General features: G+C 41.4%; 1 protein-coding gene and 1 long non-coding RNA gene across 3 annotated transcripts in view; both read left to right on the top strand.

The window, feature by feature from the left end:
- Positions 1-7,885, top strand: part of LOC119180756 (UDP-N-acetylglucosamine transporter) — a 39,361-nt gene extending 31,476 nt beyond the window's left edge. For both annotated transcript variants that reach the window (XM_037431888.2, XM_075874927.1), the window contains exon 8: positions 3,570-7,885. In XM_037431888.2, coding sequence (XP_037287785.2) covers positions 3,570-3,639 — 70 coding nt within the window. In that variant the 3' untranslated portion in view covers positions 3,640-7,885. The remainder of the gene's footprint in view (positions 1-3,569) is intronic.
- A 1,176-nt stretch (positions 7,886-9,061) lies between these two features.
- LOC142774541 (uncharacterized) lies at positions 9,062-16,699 on the top strand. The gene is made up of 2 exons (XR_012886438.1): positions 9,062-13,683; positions 14,352-16,699. It is a non-coding gene; the product is annotated as an uncharacterized LOC142774541 (long non-coding RNA).
- The last annotated feature ends 428 nt before the right edge of the window (positions 16,700-17,127 follow it).

Genomic DNA, 17,127 nt, shown 5'->3' with positions numbered 1-17,127 from the left:
GCTTCTTGGGAGAGGGGGTAATGCCACCATTGATAAACGAGCCACTGTGGCTCATACGCGTTTTTGGCCACGAAGAAGAAGAGAACATCTTCGTTGCTCTGGTTCAAGTGAACTCCTGGCTGCGGGTCTTGTTTTGTTCGTGACAATATAATAAACCCATATATAGCAAAATCTCGCTTATAACGAAGTAAATGAAGAATAGTCTTGCAACAGCTGTAGTGTTGCAGTATCAAACACATGATAAAGAAATGAGATACACTATGCCTGTAATACATTCTACGAACATTTTTTCGTGCTTCTTATAGCACCAAACACTTAAAATTCTTACGGAGTTAACTCTTTTGCATAGTGAGCTTAGCTTGTTTTTGCTGTGAAAACAACCTTCATCCCAGTTTTTTTTCAATGATTTTGTTAAGCAGTGCGAAACTTAGTGCACGTAAAGAATGGCAGACACCTTCGGCTGGTCCGGAGATGTGCCCTGCGCATTCTTCCCCTGCTTCAATTCATTCAAAAGTGACTCTGCTATGCCTGTAAGCAACTGATCAGGAAAGCCTGCTTTCTTAAGTCTATGAACTTGGTTGCCAAAACTGCTTTGAATCTGGTGGGTACAAGACATTGACAATGATGCCATCATGCATGCTTTTTCAATTCCTCGCTTAGCCATCTTGGAGTGTGCAGAATTAAAGGGTAACAGGGCTTTCTGGGAGCGCATTGCCAGCACACGTGTTCTGGCAGAAACATAAGCTCTAGGTCTAAAAATTCAAGTTTTTTCATTCTCGGGGGAATTCCGTTGTCAGCTGCAGATCAGTCACGTTTTCAGAAAAAAATGCTGAAAATTTTGTTGGTGTGCTGTCTTGTGTCATTCTGTTCTGCACTATAAATCACTGAAAAATCATCAACATAGCACAATACCTTAATGGTATGTATCTCGGCAAGCCTCCTTGTATGCGTTTGTCATTACGAGCTAATGAAATATCACTGAGGACTGGAGATAAACATGATCCAATACACACACCGTGTCTTTGAATGTACCATTTATCATTTCTCGTGACAATTGTTGACTGCAAATAAAAGTTCATAAGTTCAAGAAATCTATCTACGTCAGTTCCACAAAGTTTACAAAATTCATTCTCACCATAGCGTTGAATGCAGTCTTCCACCTCCTTGCACAAAATCTCCTGAGGTAGGGAATAAAATACGTCCTTAACGCCCACGGAAAAAGCAGAGGCACTTTGGGGACACCCACTTTATAGAAAGTCTAGGATGTTCTGGGGTTTTCTTAAGATGAACAGATGAATGGTCAGGGCTGTAATATGAATTTGCAGATACCTTCCAACAAGTTTTTGCAAGGAGGCACGCTTCGATACGGTGACCCAAAAAGTACGCGATTCCTTGTGGGTCTTTGCAGTTCCTTTGAGGGTCTTGGCGGAAACAGCAGGGCTAATAGTGAGCCCTGCTGTTTCGCACAGCTTCACAGCTTCTCGCTTTACTTCTGCCAGAGCTACTTTTGGCAGTTTCCTGAAGCTCCCTGATAACGCCGCTGCCACCTTTTCCTCATGGAGCGGTTTAAACCAGGACAAATCCTCCTTCCTTGTCAGACTGCAGCAACTTGATGATTGCTTTTTTAAGAGCAGACACTACATGCTGAATTTCTGAAGTTCCTTCTCTCATGGGTTCCTTCGGCATACACTTGACTCCCAGTTGGATGCAGCTCTCAAGTTCATCAGTTTTTGTTCTTCCTGAAGCTTGCAACAACAGAGTCAAGTGTCTGCCCAAGAAACCTATTAGAAAAGGAACTTCAGAAATTCGGCATGTCGTGTCAAGTGTTTACTAGTGAAATAGCACTTGCCACATCAGGCTTTTTTTCTTTCTTTCTTTCAGCTTTTTTTCAGAGTTACCTAAATGATGCATTTGCTAAATTGCAATGAAAACCCTGTACACCTGCCATGGCCCTCTCCATCAGTGAAAAATACCTATTGAAAAATGTGTCTTTGCTTGCATTAGTTTTTCCAGACTGGCCAATTTTTCGGATGTTTTCATGGTCCCTTGAAGGTCTGGGAAATTGGATGTCGACTGTGGCTGTAGTCACGCTTAAAACTATAACTACCGTCATCTAGGGTTGAAAACTGCTAGCAAAGCAATTGGAGACCGTGATGCATCTTTGGAAGCGGAAGGAGGGAAAAATCGGACGTGACGAGTGTGAAGTAGGCGATATCGGTACAAACTTGTGTGTGTGACAAGCACAGCTTGGGGTTGGCAGTTAAAGGGTTTATACGGCGTGAGGGATTTTCACCTTTCTCATTGGCTAAGTGGTTTGTAGCCTCCACAGTGCTGAAGATGGTGTATACGTGCAATTTGGTAGATTTCTGAAAAAATGTGCATGCTATAAATTGTCAGCTCCTTCAACTTTCAACGTAAACATATAATAATTAAAACTAGTTAGTGAGTTTTTCTTAATTACCCCTTTCAATGTAACATTAGGTGTGCCAAAGTTTTTCCACTTTAGTGTAGAGTTCATTTTTGAAGATGACGGAGGTCTGAAACTCGCACCATGGTTATGAACAAATCTATATTGTCTAGAAGAACACCCTGTACATGTATTTCCTTCAGGCACCATGTGCACAATTGTACACATCACCTTCAAAAGTGTGTCACGTGTTTCTTGAAATGACTCGGTGGACACATTCATACAGGCCTCCTGAGTGAATAACTTTAATTTCATTATGATCTGTGTTGCTGCAGAGGATAGCTTTGCTGGAAATACCTTGTTCGACGATAGTTCAACGTGCCATGTTCCAGGACCAATGTCAAGAATATTTCTCGTTCTTTGCTTCAAGCAAGTACAGCTAATAACAAAATGTGTGTGCATTTCGAGCATAATATGCTGCTATTTTTATGCAAAGATTGAAGCTGACAGGTTGCAGGATAATTAGATATTTAATTACATGTTAATAACATTAATTACTGAAACTCACTCAGAACACTACATTCCTTCATTTTCTTTCTCGGAATGTAATGTTGAGTGCCTTAGAATCACGCTTTGGAATATTAGAAAACAAGTGGGAAATAAAGGGCTCATTTCGTTAGACACAGTCCTAATGAGAACTCACAATGATGCCAAGGATGTATAAAGAATGTTATGAGTGGTAATTGTAATGTAAATGAGAAGAAAAGAAAAATTGGGTGAAAAACTTATGTGCCATCGGCAGGGATCTCTGGCGACAATGTGTTATCTTTTTATCCAGTTTTCTTTCTTTACAATTACATTACAATACTAGTAGTAACATTCTTTATACATCCTTGGCATCATTGTCTGTCAGTTCTCATTAATTCCATGTAAATTGTCCTGTTTTCTTTCTTCACAATTACATTACAATACTAGTAGTAACATTCTTTATACATCCTTGGCATCATTGTCTGTCAGTTCTCATTAATTCCATGTAAATTTAATACATTTGTATACAGCGCATGATTATTTGTCCCTGAAGGGGACACTATATTTACATGTTACGTGAACCTCCTATTGTTTACTAAATCACAATTTTGTGTTTTTTCCCTCTCTGGAACAGAAATTTTTTCCTTGGAGCTGGCATTGTCATCACTGCAACGTCACTTTATGGCATACCACTCTTCAAATAGTATTACTTGCCTACTTGGTGTCGTGGAGCTTCAGTCAAGTCGGAAGAGCCAAAAGGACATTTTGCTCTCTTTGCTTCAGCCCAACACTGAAAAGGACATCATCTATCTACTACACAAAACAGCTCTACAGGCTGAAATGTATTTATTACGCGAGAATCTTGCTGCTTTTTTGCAGTCAAAGAATATTGCCCCACACTTCGTCAGCAGAATTTTGGTGTTTTTCCATTACCAGCAGTTTATGTACAGTGTGTAATATAGTGCGCTTGTCAAATCTTCTTTCATGAACCTCTAGTGTTGTGCAATCATCATTGTCCTGTCACCGATGTGACTGAAAAGAATTTGCAGTTGCCTTGGCTGATTGCAACCTTGAATGAGGAGTTGTTTCAAATGCAAAGGGCATTAACTGTGCATAAGAAAGAGTCAAGTAGCGCAGGTGCTGTTGCCGAAACTGCTTTTCAACCATCAATCCTATGGGCTCAAATGTGTATACTTATGCCACAGAAAGATAAAAAAAAAAAGCAAAAACAAAATTTACTAAAGCAAATAAAGCAAAGGCTAGGTATCTGCCAGTTTTGTTTTTCTTTTTTTTTTTCAAATATGAAACCAGCTTATACAGACTGTCATTTCCACTGTAAAATGTTTTTTTTTCTAGTTTAGTGATGAGTAATAATTGTTGGGGTTTAACGTTCCAAAATTACCATGTGATTATGAGAAGCACCATAGCGAAGAGCTCTGAAAATTGCAATCACCTTGGATTCTTTCACTTAAGTGTAAGCATGTGAGCCTCACATTTTTACCTCCATTGAAAATGCAGCCGCTGCAGCTGGGATTCGATACTATAACCTGCGGGTCAGCAGTGAAGAACCATAACTACTAGATCATTGTGGCTGGTCTAGCCATTGTGTTACTCCTTTATTGGGGTAATTTTAAATGTACATGCTTGCCTACCCTTTGACGTTTGGTACATGCAAGTTAATGTCCAAAGAAAAACAAAAGCTTGACAGTAGCGTTCTAAGTGTCAGATGGTGGATCATGACAAAACAATGTGGCAGAATGCACTTAGTAGCACCGATGTGTAATCTCTGAGTGTTGAGAAATCACTTGACAGAAAATGTCATAAGAGCTAGCACTCAGCTAGGGGACTTGCTATATTCAGGCTCCAGCTCCACACAAGTTGCTGAAACAGCTTCATCAACATTCCTTGTTGAATGATTGCTCATTGTTTCATTAATTCCCTGAATGTCGGCTTTGTTTCAATCTCTTTGAATGAAGGAAAGAAATGAAAATCCAAGGGCTCAGCTTTCTTTTTTAGATGTAATATTAATGAGAACTAACAGGCAATGATGGCTAGGAAAAAAATTGTCATGTAGAGGTGAAAAAAGTCAGGTGTATGAAAACAGCCCCGCCGCAGTGGTCTAGTGGCTAAGGTACTCGGCTGCTGACCCGCAGGTCGCGGGTTCATATTCAGGCTGTGGCGGCTGCATTTCCGATGGAGGCAAAAATGCTGTAGGCCCGTGTTATCAGATTTGGGTGCACGTTAAAGAACCCCAGGTGATTGAAATTTCCGGAGCCCTCGGCTACGGTGTCTCTTATAATCATATGGTAGTTTTGGGACGTTAAACCCCACTTATCAATCAAATCAATCAATCAGGTGTATAAAAACATAACTTGCTACGGCTGCGAGCAAGCCTGTGACTTTTGACTAATGCACGGCCGATGGTCGACCAACTGAGCTGCAGTGGCGACTATTCCCCCTTCCACTTTATGTGGTACATGTGTGCATTTCAACCTGGGAGTGAGCAGCACAAGTTACCATGACGGTGAGTGTGGAACACTTTTTTTTTTCTGCCTGCTGGCATCACGAAGCACGTGAGCTTATTACAAGCTAGAAGCTGACAAATAATCCCTCACATACTACCTGGTGACATTAAATAATGGAGAACGAGGCCTTCGCTATGAATTAAGCAAACAAGTAAAAACTTAAAAGGCTCATTTTTCTTTGTTAGACACAATATCACCTACTGTAGCAGTTGCTACATTTATGTTTGCAACTTATTTATACTAGTTGTGTCAACTTGTGGTCAAAAGAGAGCAAGATAGCAATAGCAAAGAGAGCAATTGCTCATTGAATGAACTTAACCTTCTCCATGGTCAGTATGTCCTGACTTGACTTCAGTGTGATGTTTATGATTGTTGATATATGTGGGGTTTAACGTCCCAAAACCACCATATGATTATGAGAGACGCTGAGTGGAGGGTTCCGGAAATTTCAACCACCTGGGGTTCTTTAACGTCCACCGAATTCTGAGCACACGGGTCTACAACATTTCCGCCTCCATCAGAAATGCAGCCGCTGCAGCCGGGATTCGATCTTGCAACCTGCGGGTCAGCAGCCGAGTATCTTAGTCACTAGACCGCTGTGGTGGGGCATTTATGATTGTAGTCGATCACTTTGTGTGAAGGCACTACTGTTGAGGCAAGCTCGTTGGTACAAATCTATTAGAAGACAGAGCACTTAAAGTACATAAAAAGACAGACAAAGTGAGTCAGTGCATGTTGGAGTCCTTGTGCGTGTGTTTTTGTGTACCTTAAGCTCTATGTATTCTAATGGAGGCACTATGTTGTTTGACGGGTCGTTAAACGTGTCGCGTTCGAGAACCAACATCAGAAGTATTAATTCTCTTTTCTCGAAATGAATGCAACCGAAAATTGCACACGCATTTGGAGCCTATATGCTCATTTTTGTATCAAAAGAAGAAATAAATATTTATGTATGCTAATTAGAATTAATTACTCAAGCTCACAGCAAACAGCAAATTGCTTCATTTTCTTTTTTGGAATGTAATATTGTGAGTGCCGTATTATTATTCTATGTGAGTTTGACACATTCGTTGACGGAGCACCATAATTGGTGCTAGAAATGGTTAATAATGCGAACTAACTAACAGTACAGGCATTAGACAAAGTGCATTTTGGGTAAAGAAAAAATAAATGCTCAAAAAGATTCAATAATAATGAGAACTAACAGACATTCATGCCAAGAAAATGGTATCATTGTCTGTTAGTTTTCATCAATATTGAATCGCTTTGAGCGTTTCTTTTTTTTCTTTATCAAATAAACCCTCGACTAGAACTTCGACTTCCATCCGGACTTCGTCGACGTGAAGCTTCGCTTCTTTGTCACCTTTTGTTGGGGGTTGCCTTCACAAAAGCCTATAGAACCCTCATCGGATTGACCAACAATGCGGAATGCGACATCTGCTGCGCCAAAGAAGACATGGACCATCTGATATGCCATTGCCCTCGATTTGCCTCCGAAAGACAGAAGCTTTCGGACGCATTGCAACAATTGGACGATCGGCCACACTCTATGCAGATGCTACTGGAACACCGTCCTCGCCTTTCGTCGGCTCAGAAAGTAGTCAAAGCTGTCTTGTGGTTTTTGAGGACTACAGGCCTACGTGACAACCTTTAACTTTTGTGTAGTGCCACCGCTGGATACGCGCCAGCCGATTGACTGACAATCCTTTTTTTTTTATCTCTCTCTCTTTCTCTTCTCTTTCCCCTTTCTCTAATCTTTATGCCCCCTTCCCATTCACCCAGCATAGGGTAGCAAACCGGGCATGTGCGTGGTTAACCTCCCTGCCTTCTTTCTTGTTGTTCATCCCCCCCCCCCCCTTCTTTATCCAAAATGCACTTTGTCTAATACCTGTACTACCATTAGAGACAACTGCAAACTTCTGTTTAAGTACCAGCAGCACTTGTGTGTTTTTTATTCTTTGTGCCGTGTTCATTCAATTTTCACTCATTCTAGATGGCAGTAAAAGTCCTGCTCAGGCATAGCCACCTCATAATAGTGTCAAAGTGTTTTATGAACTACAAAGCTTTATTGAAGCAGTCCTAGTCTGTTCAGTGAGTTAATGTTGTAGCCTTTGTGTTAGCATAGTTTTTTGTTTTAATCCAAACAGCGTGACAAGAATTGTGAATTTTATGCGCGTTTTACGCTAGTTCATTTCGACTGCTTGTTTATCCAAGGGCTGTGTACATGATCTCCAACCTGTGATTTTGTAAATATTGATTCTGCTGTAAAGACGCAGGTCTTGTACTGTCATCATGCTAAGGAAGACATTTAGACTATGTATTAGTTCTGTAGCAGACGTTCATCTCCATGTTGTGCTAGTGAAAGTTTCAAAGTGTTTTACTATGCTGTGAAAGGTCCAAAGAATAAAACTTTTTGGCAGGATTATTTACCTCATGACTGTAATGTATTGTACTTCATGGAGGCAGGGGCATAGCCAGGAAATTTTTTCGGGGGGGGGGGGGGGGGGGGGTTTATTCATGCTTCTTTTATATATGTATATATATATATATGTGTGTGTGTGTGTGTGTGTGTGTGTGTGTGTGTGTGTGTGTGTGTGTGTGTGTGTGTGTGTGTGTGTGTGTGTGAGCATAATTAAAAATTTTCGGGAGTTTCGAACCCCCAAATTTTCCTCCTTGGCTACTCCACTGCATGGAGGTATTGTAAAATAAATATGTTTTGTAGTGAGAGCTACATTGGCCATATTCTCACTGTGGCCTGTGGCTGCACCACGAGTTGAGCTGTTGCCACTCGCCATGCCATCTGGCAATGACGTGAAAAGAGGAACCGGTGAAACCACGTTGCAGCAACAGAGGAGGAGCCAGCTTTGCATCGGTGGAATTCATCGACATATATGAAAGGTGAATCAAAGACACTGAAAGAAACCAGGCTTTGCCATTGGGATTATGCCAGGAGGAGGCAGTGAGATGGAGGAAAAATGAGCCGCAAGCCTTGAAAAGTGTAAGCGTGCAGAGAAACAAGCTGAATAATAAGATTAATCATATCTTTCGCTACACACACCCAGGTATTACTGAGTTAAGCCACAGCCAATTTTTTACCTCAGTGCTTGAACTAATCTGTACATTGTTAAAGTGTCTTTGAATGAAGTAAAGAAGTGAAATATTGGTGGCTCATTTGTCATTGTTAGACACATTAATGAGAGCTAACAGACAATGACGCCTAGTAAACTGCAGAGGACTTTATTGATAGAGGACAGAAAAAAAAAGGAGGGAGCACAGTGCATTATAACAAAAATGCCGACCAAGGCAAAATACGCAAAAAATTCAAAAAGTTGTTTTGGCTTCCTGCACGAGAGCATTGTTCACAACAATGCACACTTAACGTCTCTAGCCAACCTCCTCTGAAGCTGCTTGCTCCTTGCGTTCATGCTGAATTCCCATCCTGCTCCTGTTTCATTTCCTTTTTTGATGGGCTTGTGAAGAAAAACGAAAATTCACAAGCGTGTGCTCCTTGCATCCACTAGCCAATCTTCTGAGACACCGCTTGCCCCCCCCCCCCCCCTCCCCTCCTTCTTCATCTAGGGGCACACTTCGCAGCATGCTCCTGTCATGTTTAATGGCTGGGTTTTAAAATTTCCATGCCATGCTTCCTCCTAGTTTTTTTTTCCCTCCGTGATGTCATTAGTAGTGATTGTAATGTAAGTGTGAAGAAATAAAAGTGTATAACTTGCTGCTGGCAGGAACCAAACCTGCAAACTTCGAATAACATGGCCGATAGTCTACCAATCGAGCTACAACTGCACTGTGCAGCCATCCCTTCGTCCACTTTACGGGCTGAGCATGTAAGATAAGCTTGGCGGGAAAAAAAAATGGCACCAGTCAGCGAAACATGTCAATCGCAACAAGTGAATCTCTTAAAGGTGCACCTACTACAAAGCGCTTAGACATATTTAATCATCAGCTACAAAAGCATAAGCAAAGAAAGCAGCCGTGTAGGGAAAATAAATTGGGAGAGGAGGACTGGTGTGCCTGCTTTAGTTGTTTTGTTGGTGAGATCACACAGTCATAAAAGTACAAGTCCACAGAAAATGCCTAAAAAAAAGAATAAATAACAAATTATGGCACGGAAGGCTCCGAATTTCAATTAAAAGTAACCAAAAAAGAAGCATCTGTCATTGCAGCTCTGCAAACAATTCAATTCGCCAGGGCCAAGGAATCTTAAAGTCAGGACCATGGAAAAGGATCGAGCTGCTTCCCTGGCAATTCTTATTAAAAAATCAAGGCATTTATTGTCACCAGCTTAAGCAGCAGCATTGAATTGATGAGAGTGAGGCATGGTGGGAGTAAGAACATCCACCAAGTCCTGCTGCGGTGACTTCATTACGCAAGTCGTGTGGTGATGGTGATGTTTAGCTGACACTAGGCACGTTGTAGCTGTTGGAAGTCAGCTTAGCTTTCATCCTGGATGAGGGCCGATTGCCGTTGCATTCCCAGCCACCATATTCTACCGGCTCCTTCTGGTACAGAAGTGATTTGTTTTAATGCAAGACAGTGTTCTGACTTGTCTCAACTCCTTGATTGTTCTCTCGTGAACCTCCTGTGTATCAGCAGCCCCATCGAGTAGTGTTCATGTTGTGATGGAAGCTTGGATGAGTTTTTGCATTCAACTTTCATGTCTACTCTTAACAATTCCTCTTACTATGTTACAGCCCCTGTTTTTCCACATTCCAATCTTTTTTTGACGCTTGCCACCTGGTTTAAGAGGTCAAGATTGATCTGCAATGATCCTGACTGTGAAGATTATGCATGGATCACCTGTGGGCCTTGCAGTGTGGATTAGTACGTGGTGTGCATAGACCATATTTTTCCGCTTTTGTTATTTCATGAGTTCCCCTCATCTGCCTTTCAGTTCATGGTGATCATATTGGTATGATCAGTGCAAGGTGGCTGCCATGCTGTTCTTGTGTGGTTTCATGTAAGTCCCAGATCCAGTTTTCAAATGCTGTCAGGGAAGTTTGCGTGCCATGAAGAGATATCGAGTTCAAATCTTGTTCAATCGAGACATCTGGCCTTCATTGGCTGCGTGGCGACCTCTTGCGAGTGTATACTCTAAACCTGTACTGTTACGTGTGCTATCGTTAGCAATGCAAGTGGAAACATGCAAGCGGGGAAATCTTCAATCTGAATGCATGCCGATTCATGGCAGCCACTTTTAAACATACTGGAAAGGGTGCTGAGGTTCCACATAATGATAGTGTGTCTGCCTCTGTACTGCTGAGAAAAAAAACTGCAGCTGAATGCACATCACAGGCCACTCGAGTATAAGGAATGTATGCCAAGCAAAACTTCTCATAGTGCTGTCAACACCTCTGTGCACAATTTCACTCTTCCATGGGCTTGTGCATGTGTGTGCATACAACTAAAAAAATGGGATACAGCCAAATAGATTTTTAAAAGCGGCACTTTGCAGAACTGTTGAGAGCTGTTGTAGGACAGTGCGATATCAAGCTGTCACATTTCAAGCATTGTGAAGATGGATGTTTGGGGAGAGTAACAATTCAGGAAAAACATTGTACTTTCCATTTATCTTTTGCGGTGCTATCTGAGTACCACTGTATGTCAAAGACTGTTTGCCGCATGCTCATGTGTACTGCACTGTGCTACATTCGTACTACATTATCCATATTTAGGACTACAAACTCGTTTGTAGTATGTCCATTACAGCTCCTCGACCTGTGCAACATGCTGCAGTCTTCGTTTGCACCAGGAGAGCAGGCATCGGTCTACATGCATAGCATTTCCCTGCTGGCACTGCAGTGTCATTCTGGTAGACATCCTCTCGACACTGCCTCGCACGAGTCTTGTACTTGGAACAATATGGTGGATGACAATGTGTATATCTGTTGACAGAGTGTAATGTTTGGTGAACTGGTGCATAGCCTAAGATTTGTGAGGCAAACTGAGAACAATGAAAGCGAATACACGACAAAATGCCTGTATCCTACCTGGTCTTCTCTCTCCCTTCTAAGTTTGAACCAGAAACCTTTTGTTGAAGAGGCCATGGCACCAAACTTTCTGTCATAATCAATGCAGTGTGAAGTTAATGCTTGTACATTCATAAACAAGTTGGTGAACGGGGGTACCTACTTGAGTATTGAATAGTTTTATACGAAAGAGTACTGAATCTGGCAACACTAATACGCTCATGCCCTGTTACATAACAAGCTGCTTGCTTTGAGGGAGTTTGCATTCCGATTGATTCCAGTAAATGGTTTTGTTCCTTAGCCAGTTGCACATACTATTGAGGTATTTCAATTCCTTTCAGCTTGGAATTGAAACAAAACAATTCTGAGCTGCTGAAACTTTTATGGAAGGCTACTTTGCTCTGTGCTGCACATGGCGTCACACCAGCTTCCATAGCAATATAGTGGTTGCTGGCGGTCTGACGGTTTTCGAGGTTTATAGCCGGCAAAATCAGGGCTTATCTTGCATTAAACATCCTTTTACTATCCCATTTTCGTATATCGTATGTCCTGGCACAATAGGCCCTCTACTTCTGAAAACCACGAATTGTTTGGTGACATTGACATAGCCCTTTTCAGATATATGGGAACAGGTTTTAAAACTTGATACAATTTCAGATTTGTTTCACATAGGGCTTTGCTGACACATGTGGGCTTTTTGTGACACTTACACCCAGTGGCTTGGCAGCTACTGCATTGCACCAATCAGTGTTAGGACCAGGCCCACAGTGGCTGCATTTAGCTGGGATCAAAATGCAGAGACCTGTGTGGTTGTAGATTTAAGTGCACATTAGGTACTCCATGTCCAACATGCTTGTGATCTTGCTGTAGTTTTAAAGAATAGAATCTTAAATTTTAATTTCTACTTGTTTACTGCGAGACATGTCGATGTAGTTTTGGAAAAGGCACCTGGACCATGCACTGAAAAAATTGGGCACCTCGCAAAAGGGCACTGCCAGCGATCCAGAAAAAAACCGATAAAGCGGCTATCACTGCTCCGAGCTTCGCCAGCGGCACCAACTTGGCAGGTGACACCATGGCGAACTGTCAAAGACGAATAATGTTCACAGTGTATTGCCACTTGCCATGGTTTCCTAGCGCTGCCAAACTTGTAAGTTTGCATGGTAAATTAAACAAGTTTTGTGCCTTTTTTATTTTTGCTGTAGGTAGCCTTTATTCTTTGTTCATCAGATACCCCGCAGCGCCCAAAGGCATTACAGCAGAAGGATTACATCAATGAATGAGATACCACATTGTTTGATCAAAATATATCTTTGTTCATGTTAAAGCATAGGGTCACAGCATGTTTTTCAATACCTAGTTAACTTCTGACCCACCTATCACGACTGGAAACCTCGTTTGTGTGAGTGCACAACAGTTCTTTATTTAAAGCTGCTGATCGAGAGTCTTATCGCATGTTCTGTTTCAAAGATCACAGAGCTAGGTAGGAGCAGTTCGGGTGGCAAAGTAAACACAGCTGGCCACGTGACCACACATGATTGTGAAGTATGAGCCTCCCACACGAGAACTTGCTCTGAGAGCAATCGGAGCCAGCACATACAAAGCTGCAGGCATGAAAGAAAAAATCGCAGTTAGTAAAGCGTGCGTACCAGCTAACACAAACTCTTGACGTAGGTCTGTTCACATTGCTGTCGCATTGATGTAGCAAGATGATGCAGTGTCTCTTACAGCACAGACGTCGCATGGCATGCATTTTAATATTGATTTTAAATGTGTTCTAAGCTATATTTGCCCTTGATATTTTGTAGATGGTACTTTAGGCTTCCATGTCTCTGCATAAATCGATCTCTCTCATTATTTCACCTTTAAAATTTTGTGTCGGTGCTCCTTTAATTCGCTATTTAGTGCTTATGGCCTGTCCTTGCTGAAAGTGCTTTGATTCATGCTCGGGCTACTTAAGCATGTACCATTACATTAAACCTTTGTGAGATGCACTTGTCTAAACTGTCTATAAATCTTCAAATTTATACAATTTTGTACAAAGGTTCAGAAGACTAAACATAAGGCAAGTGGAAATGATAAAATAATTTACTGTATGTTACAGTAAATAATTGCAGTTAGTCTAATGTGATTTTCGAGGATTCAGACAGAAAGTCTACATTTTTCTTCCTAAACAGAATTCAACAATTTACTCAAATAATATGTGATAATTATCTGCTGGCAGCAAGCATTTTCAAAAAAGGTAAGATTTTTTTCAGAATTTTCAAAACTTTCCTGAGTAGCACGTGGCCTTTGCACGAGACTGTTGCTGAACAATAAACCCTCATATTCTAGCCTAAGGTATGAACTCTGTGGGGTGAGGCCCTCGCCATAAACAAAAGAAAATTTTTCAGAGGCTCATCTCTTTGTTAGACCAAATAAATAAGTTAGGTGAAGGAAAGCATAGGAGACATGATTTTCATTATAGTATAATAATTGCTGTTACGAGAGTGAGATCATTCTCAACAGCCATATCACAAAGGCATCACTACGCAGCTATTATCAACACCGCAACATTTCTAGGCAGTCAATAAATATGGCGTTTGTATTAGTAACGTACATCTTGCCTGATTTCCTGGTTGTTCCCTCATCAAAAGATATTTAAACATTCACGATATAAATTAAAAAAGAAATGATTCTCTTTTGGTGCAATTAAAACCCACAGTCTTTGAATATTGCTTGCAATGTTCTGCCAATCAGAGAATAAAAGAAAGCCCATTCTATCGTTCATTTTTAGGCCAAGCCATAATTCAGCATTTTCAAATATTTTGTGCCATTGTAAACTACCATTTCTGTGTGTACCGTGTATATCTCAAGGACATCTTGAAGTCTTGGTGTTCTTACAACTTTTTTATCTTTGGTCCCATCCAGTGGATCCAAACCCGCATTGCCTTCCACATATGGCCTGTGCCTCTCGGATGGACAAAACAATCCTCGAGATATCTCTGCCATGCCGCTATGGTGTGTCTGTGCTTCCAAGGATTCACCTCCTGGTTTCTGCCCCTTGCTTGCTAAACTCACATTACTTTCCACGTCCGGCCTGTGACTCCAGATACTTCCAGGGCAATACTCCAGATACTTCTGTCTTGCGACCATGGTGTCTATGCGTCCACAAAGATTCACCTCCTGGTTCCTGGTTCTTGCTTACCCAACCCGCATTGCCTTTCACGTCCAGCCTGTGTTTCATGGATGGGCAAGTCCGGATACCCATGTCCTGCGGCCATGGCGTCTCTTTGTCTACAAGAATTGGCCTCGTGGTTTCTGTCTCTGGCTTGCCTTCCAGGGAATGCATCGTGCAAGAATTCTTGTGGCTCTCCCTTCTATCTGAACTACATGTGAGGACTCTCTTAGTCATTCCTGCTCGTTATCATTCTGCTGTAACCACCAGTGGATGAAGATTGGGCGACAGACTGCACCTTGCGTTGCCGTCGCGAGACGGGCCAGTGACCTTTGGATCCACTCTGGGCTATGAGCTGCCCTTTAACTACTGCGCAACATTTCCACGTGTGATCCACAACCCTGTTTGAAACATAGTCCCAAGGTTTACAGAATTTATTGCACCCCAAAATGGTATGTTGTTAAGTGGCCATAGAGTTAATCTAGTGTTTTTTGCGAATGCATAAGATATATTTGACCCATATTGTCTACTTCATTGCAAAACCGAAACATTTAGTGCAATGTTTCACCATTATGCTCTTGTATTTCTCAGCTATATTTGACTCCTGTGCGATTGATAGACCAACATGCATGTTTTAAGCCATGATAGAACCATCTGTTCACATTGTGCAATGTAGTGGCATATCGATGCTGGTTCGCATCAAACTGCATGAAAAGCTGGGCAACTTGGTACAAGTTCATCTATCTATATGGCAAGAAGGCTCTATTCTGTGTGTGCAATGCTATCGATGTGTCTTGGGCAACCCTTACGTTTCAACCATACATGGCTCAACTCGGTGTGCTTTGGTTCAATCTTGAGAATATTGTGCGGACCCTCTCAGCTCATTCTTTGTACCATTAAGTGGTTTAGCTGGGCCATCGCCAATCTTTGGGAGTAAGCAATGGACTCTTCTGTTCTTTGAAATCAGTTTGCTTTGGGCGTGCTGGCTGGAGGGCATGCGAAGCAAGTCCAGCGCTAACACTTTGTCAGCTCCTTATGGTCCACGACTTCATCTAAGCACCTTTTGCATCTTTGCCTCATGTTTCTGCTGGTATATGCTTTCCAGCTCTTCAGTCAGCATTGAATGCTTTGGTCTTGTACCAAAAACCACAGTGCGACTAGAGGGGATAGGGGATGACCATAATCATCGAAAGGACTTGGTCTGGTGAAAGTCTGTTTCAACATGTTCTACTCGTACCGCTCACAATTTTATTTTGTTTTTTTGTGCTATATTTCTTTATATGATTTTGTAGAAAATATATACAGAAGCCATAGATGATATAAACAACGTGGCAGCAAGGCAGGCTTCTTGCCCTTTGACTGAAGACTCTTGAAGCTCTCAAACGTGGATAGGCTGCACATCAGCGAATTGTATGTGCCTGTTGAGATAACCGAACTACAGCAGCCAGTCGTCTTGGTGACTAGTGCAATAGTCCTGTTCGTGCACTTGTCAATCTTCTCTAATAGATAAGGTCACCGGCCATTCGTCTGTTGTCAGCCTTGAGCGTACTCACGTTGATGCAGATTTTATGTATCTTCCTTTGAAGAGAGAAGGCTGCTGTCTTCTAATATTGTATCATTCAGTATAGTTGGATGTAGAGATTAGCCTGAAGCCATCTTTATGGGACATCATTCAATCAAAATGTTTAGAACTATTGTTTGTGTTAAATTGCCTTTTATTTTCTGCTCTGCTCATGTGCTCCTCTACATTATTCTTTTCCAGTATCACTCCTGATTTATTAGGTCCTTTAGGCTTCTGTCCTTGTGTTCTTTTTTTTTTTACTTCTTTTGCTAATACTTATTGTTACTACATAGTTTGTTCGATTGAAATTATGCATCAGTATGCAAATATTTTGTCCATGTTAATTCATAGTGCTTTCATATGTCATCTTTGCCCAGTGAAGTGTTAATTCCCATGTAGCTACCATATTTGGGTCCAGATTATACTTGGAGCTTCCCAAACTACAATTTGTCAAAGGTTTTTGTAGTGGTGATGGTTTGCATCGTTTCTGTTCCAAAAATTGTGGTTGCCGAGATTTGTTCAAATAAAATGTACATTCTATGTTACTATTCTTAATTAGTGCTCTCTGTTGTTCAACTGGTAGAGCACTTCTCTGAACAATCGGGCTTGCCATACTAGTTAAGGTGGCAAACAATGTGGTCTTTTATAAATGTCGTTAATAGAATAGTTTGTTAGACATTAGAATGATACATTGCTAAGATAAAATGATACACTAACAAAATGAAATACAAACTAAATTGAGAAAATGGAAACTGTGGAACACGAAACATTGCTGGGGTCATTTTGACAAGCAATCTAGTCTTCATGGCAAGACACCCGCAGATAAGCACAACATATCGCTTATCCTATACAGCTCTTTATGCAGAGATGTCGATTTCTCTACCTCTTGCTTCATGTTTTAACTGTGAAATGTCAGACACACATGTTCAGTGGGCAAGTCCATAACAGAAGGTACAGTGCCTTGTGTA

Source organism: Rhipicephalus microplus, chromosome 10 (assembly GCF_043290135.1).
Source record: "Rhipicephalus microplus isolate Deutch F79 chromosome 10, USDA_Rmic, whole genome shotgun sequence".
Taxonomy (NCBI): Eukaryota; Metazoa; Arthropoda; class Arachnida; order Ixodida; family Ixodidae; genus Rhipicephalus; species Rhipicephalus microplus.
The sequence above is the reverse complement of the archived record's forward strand: the minus strand, read 5'-3'. Positions and strand labels throughout refer to the sequence as shown.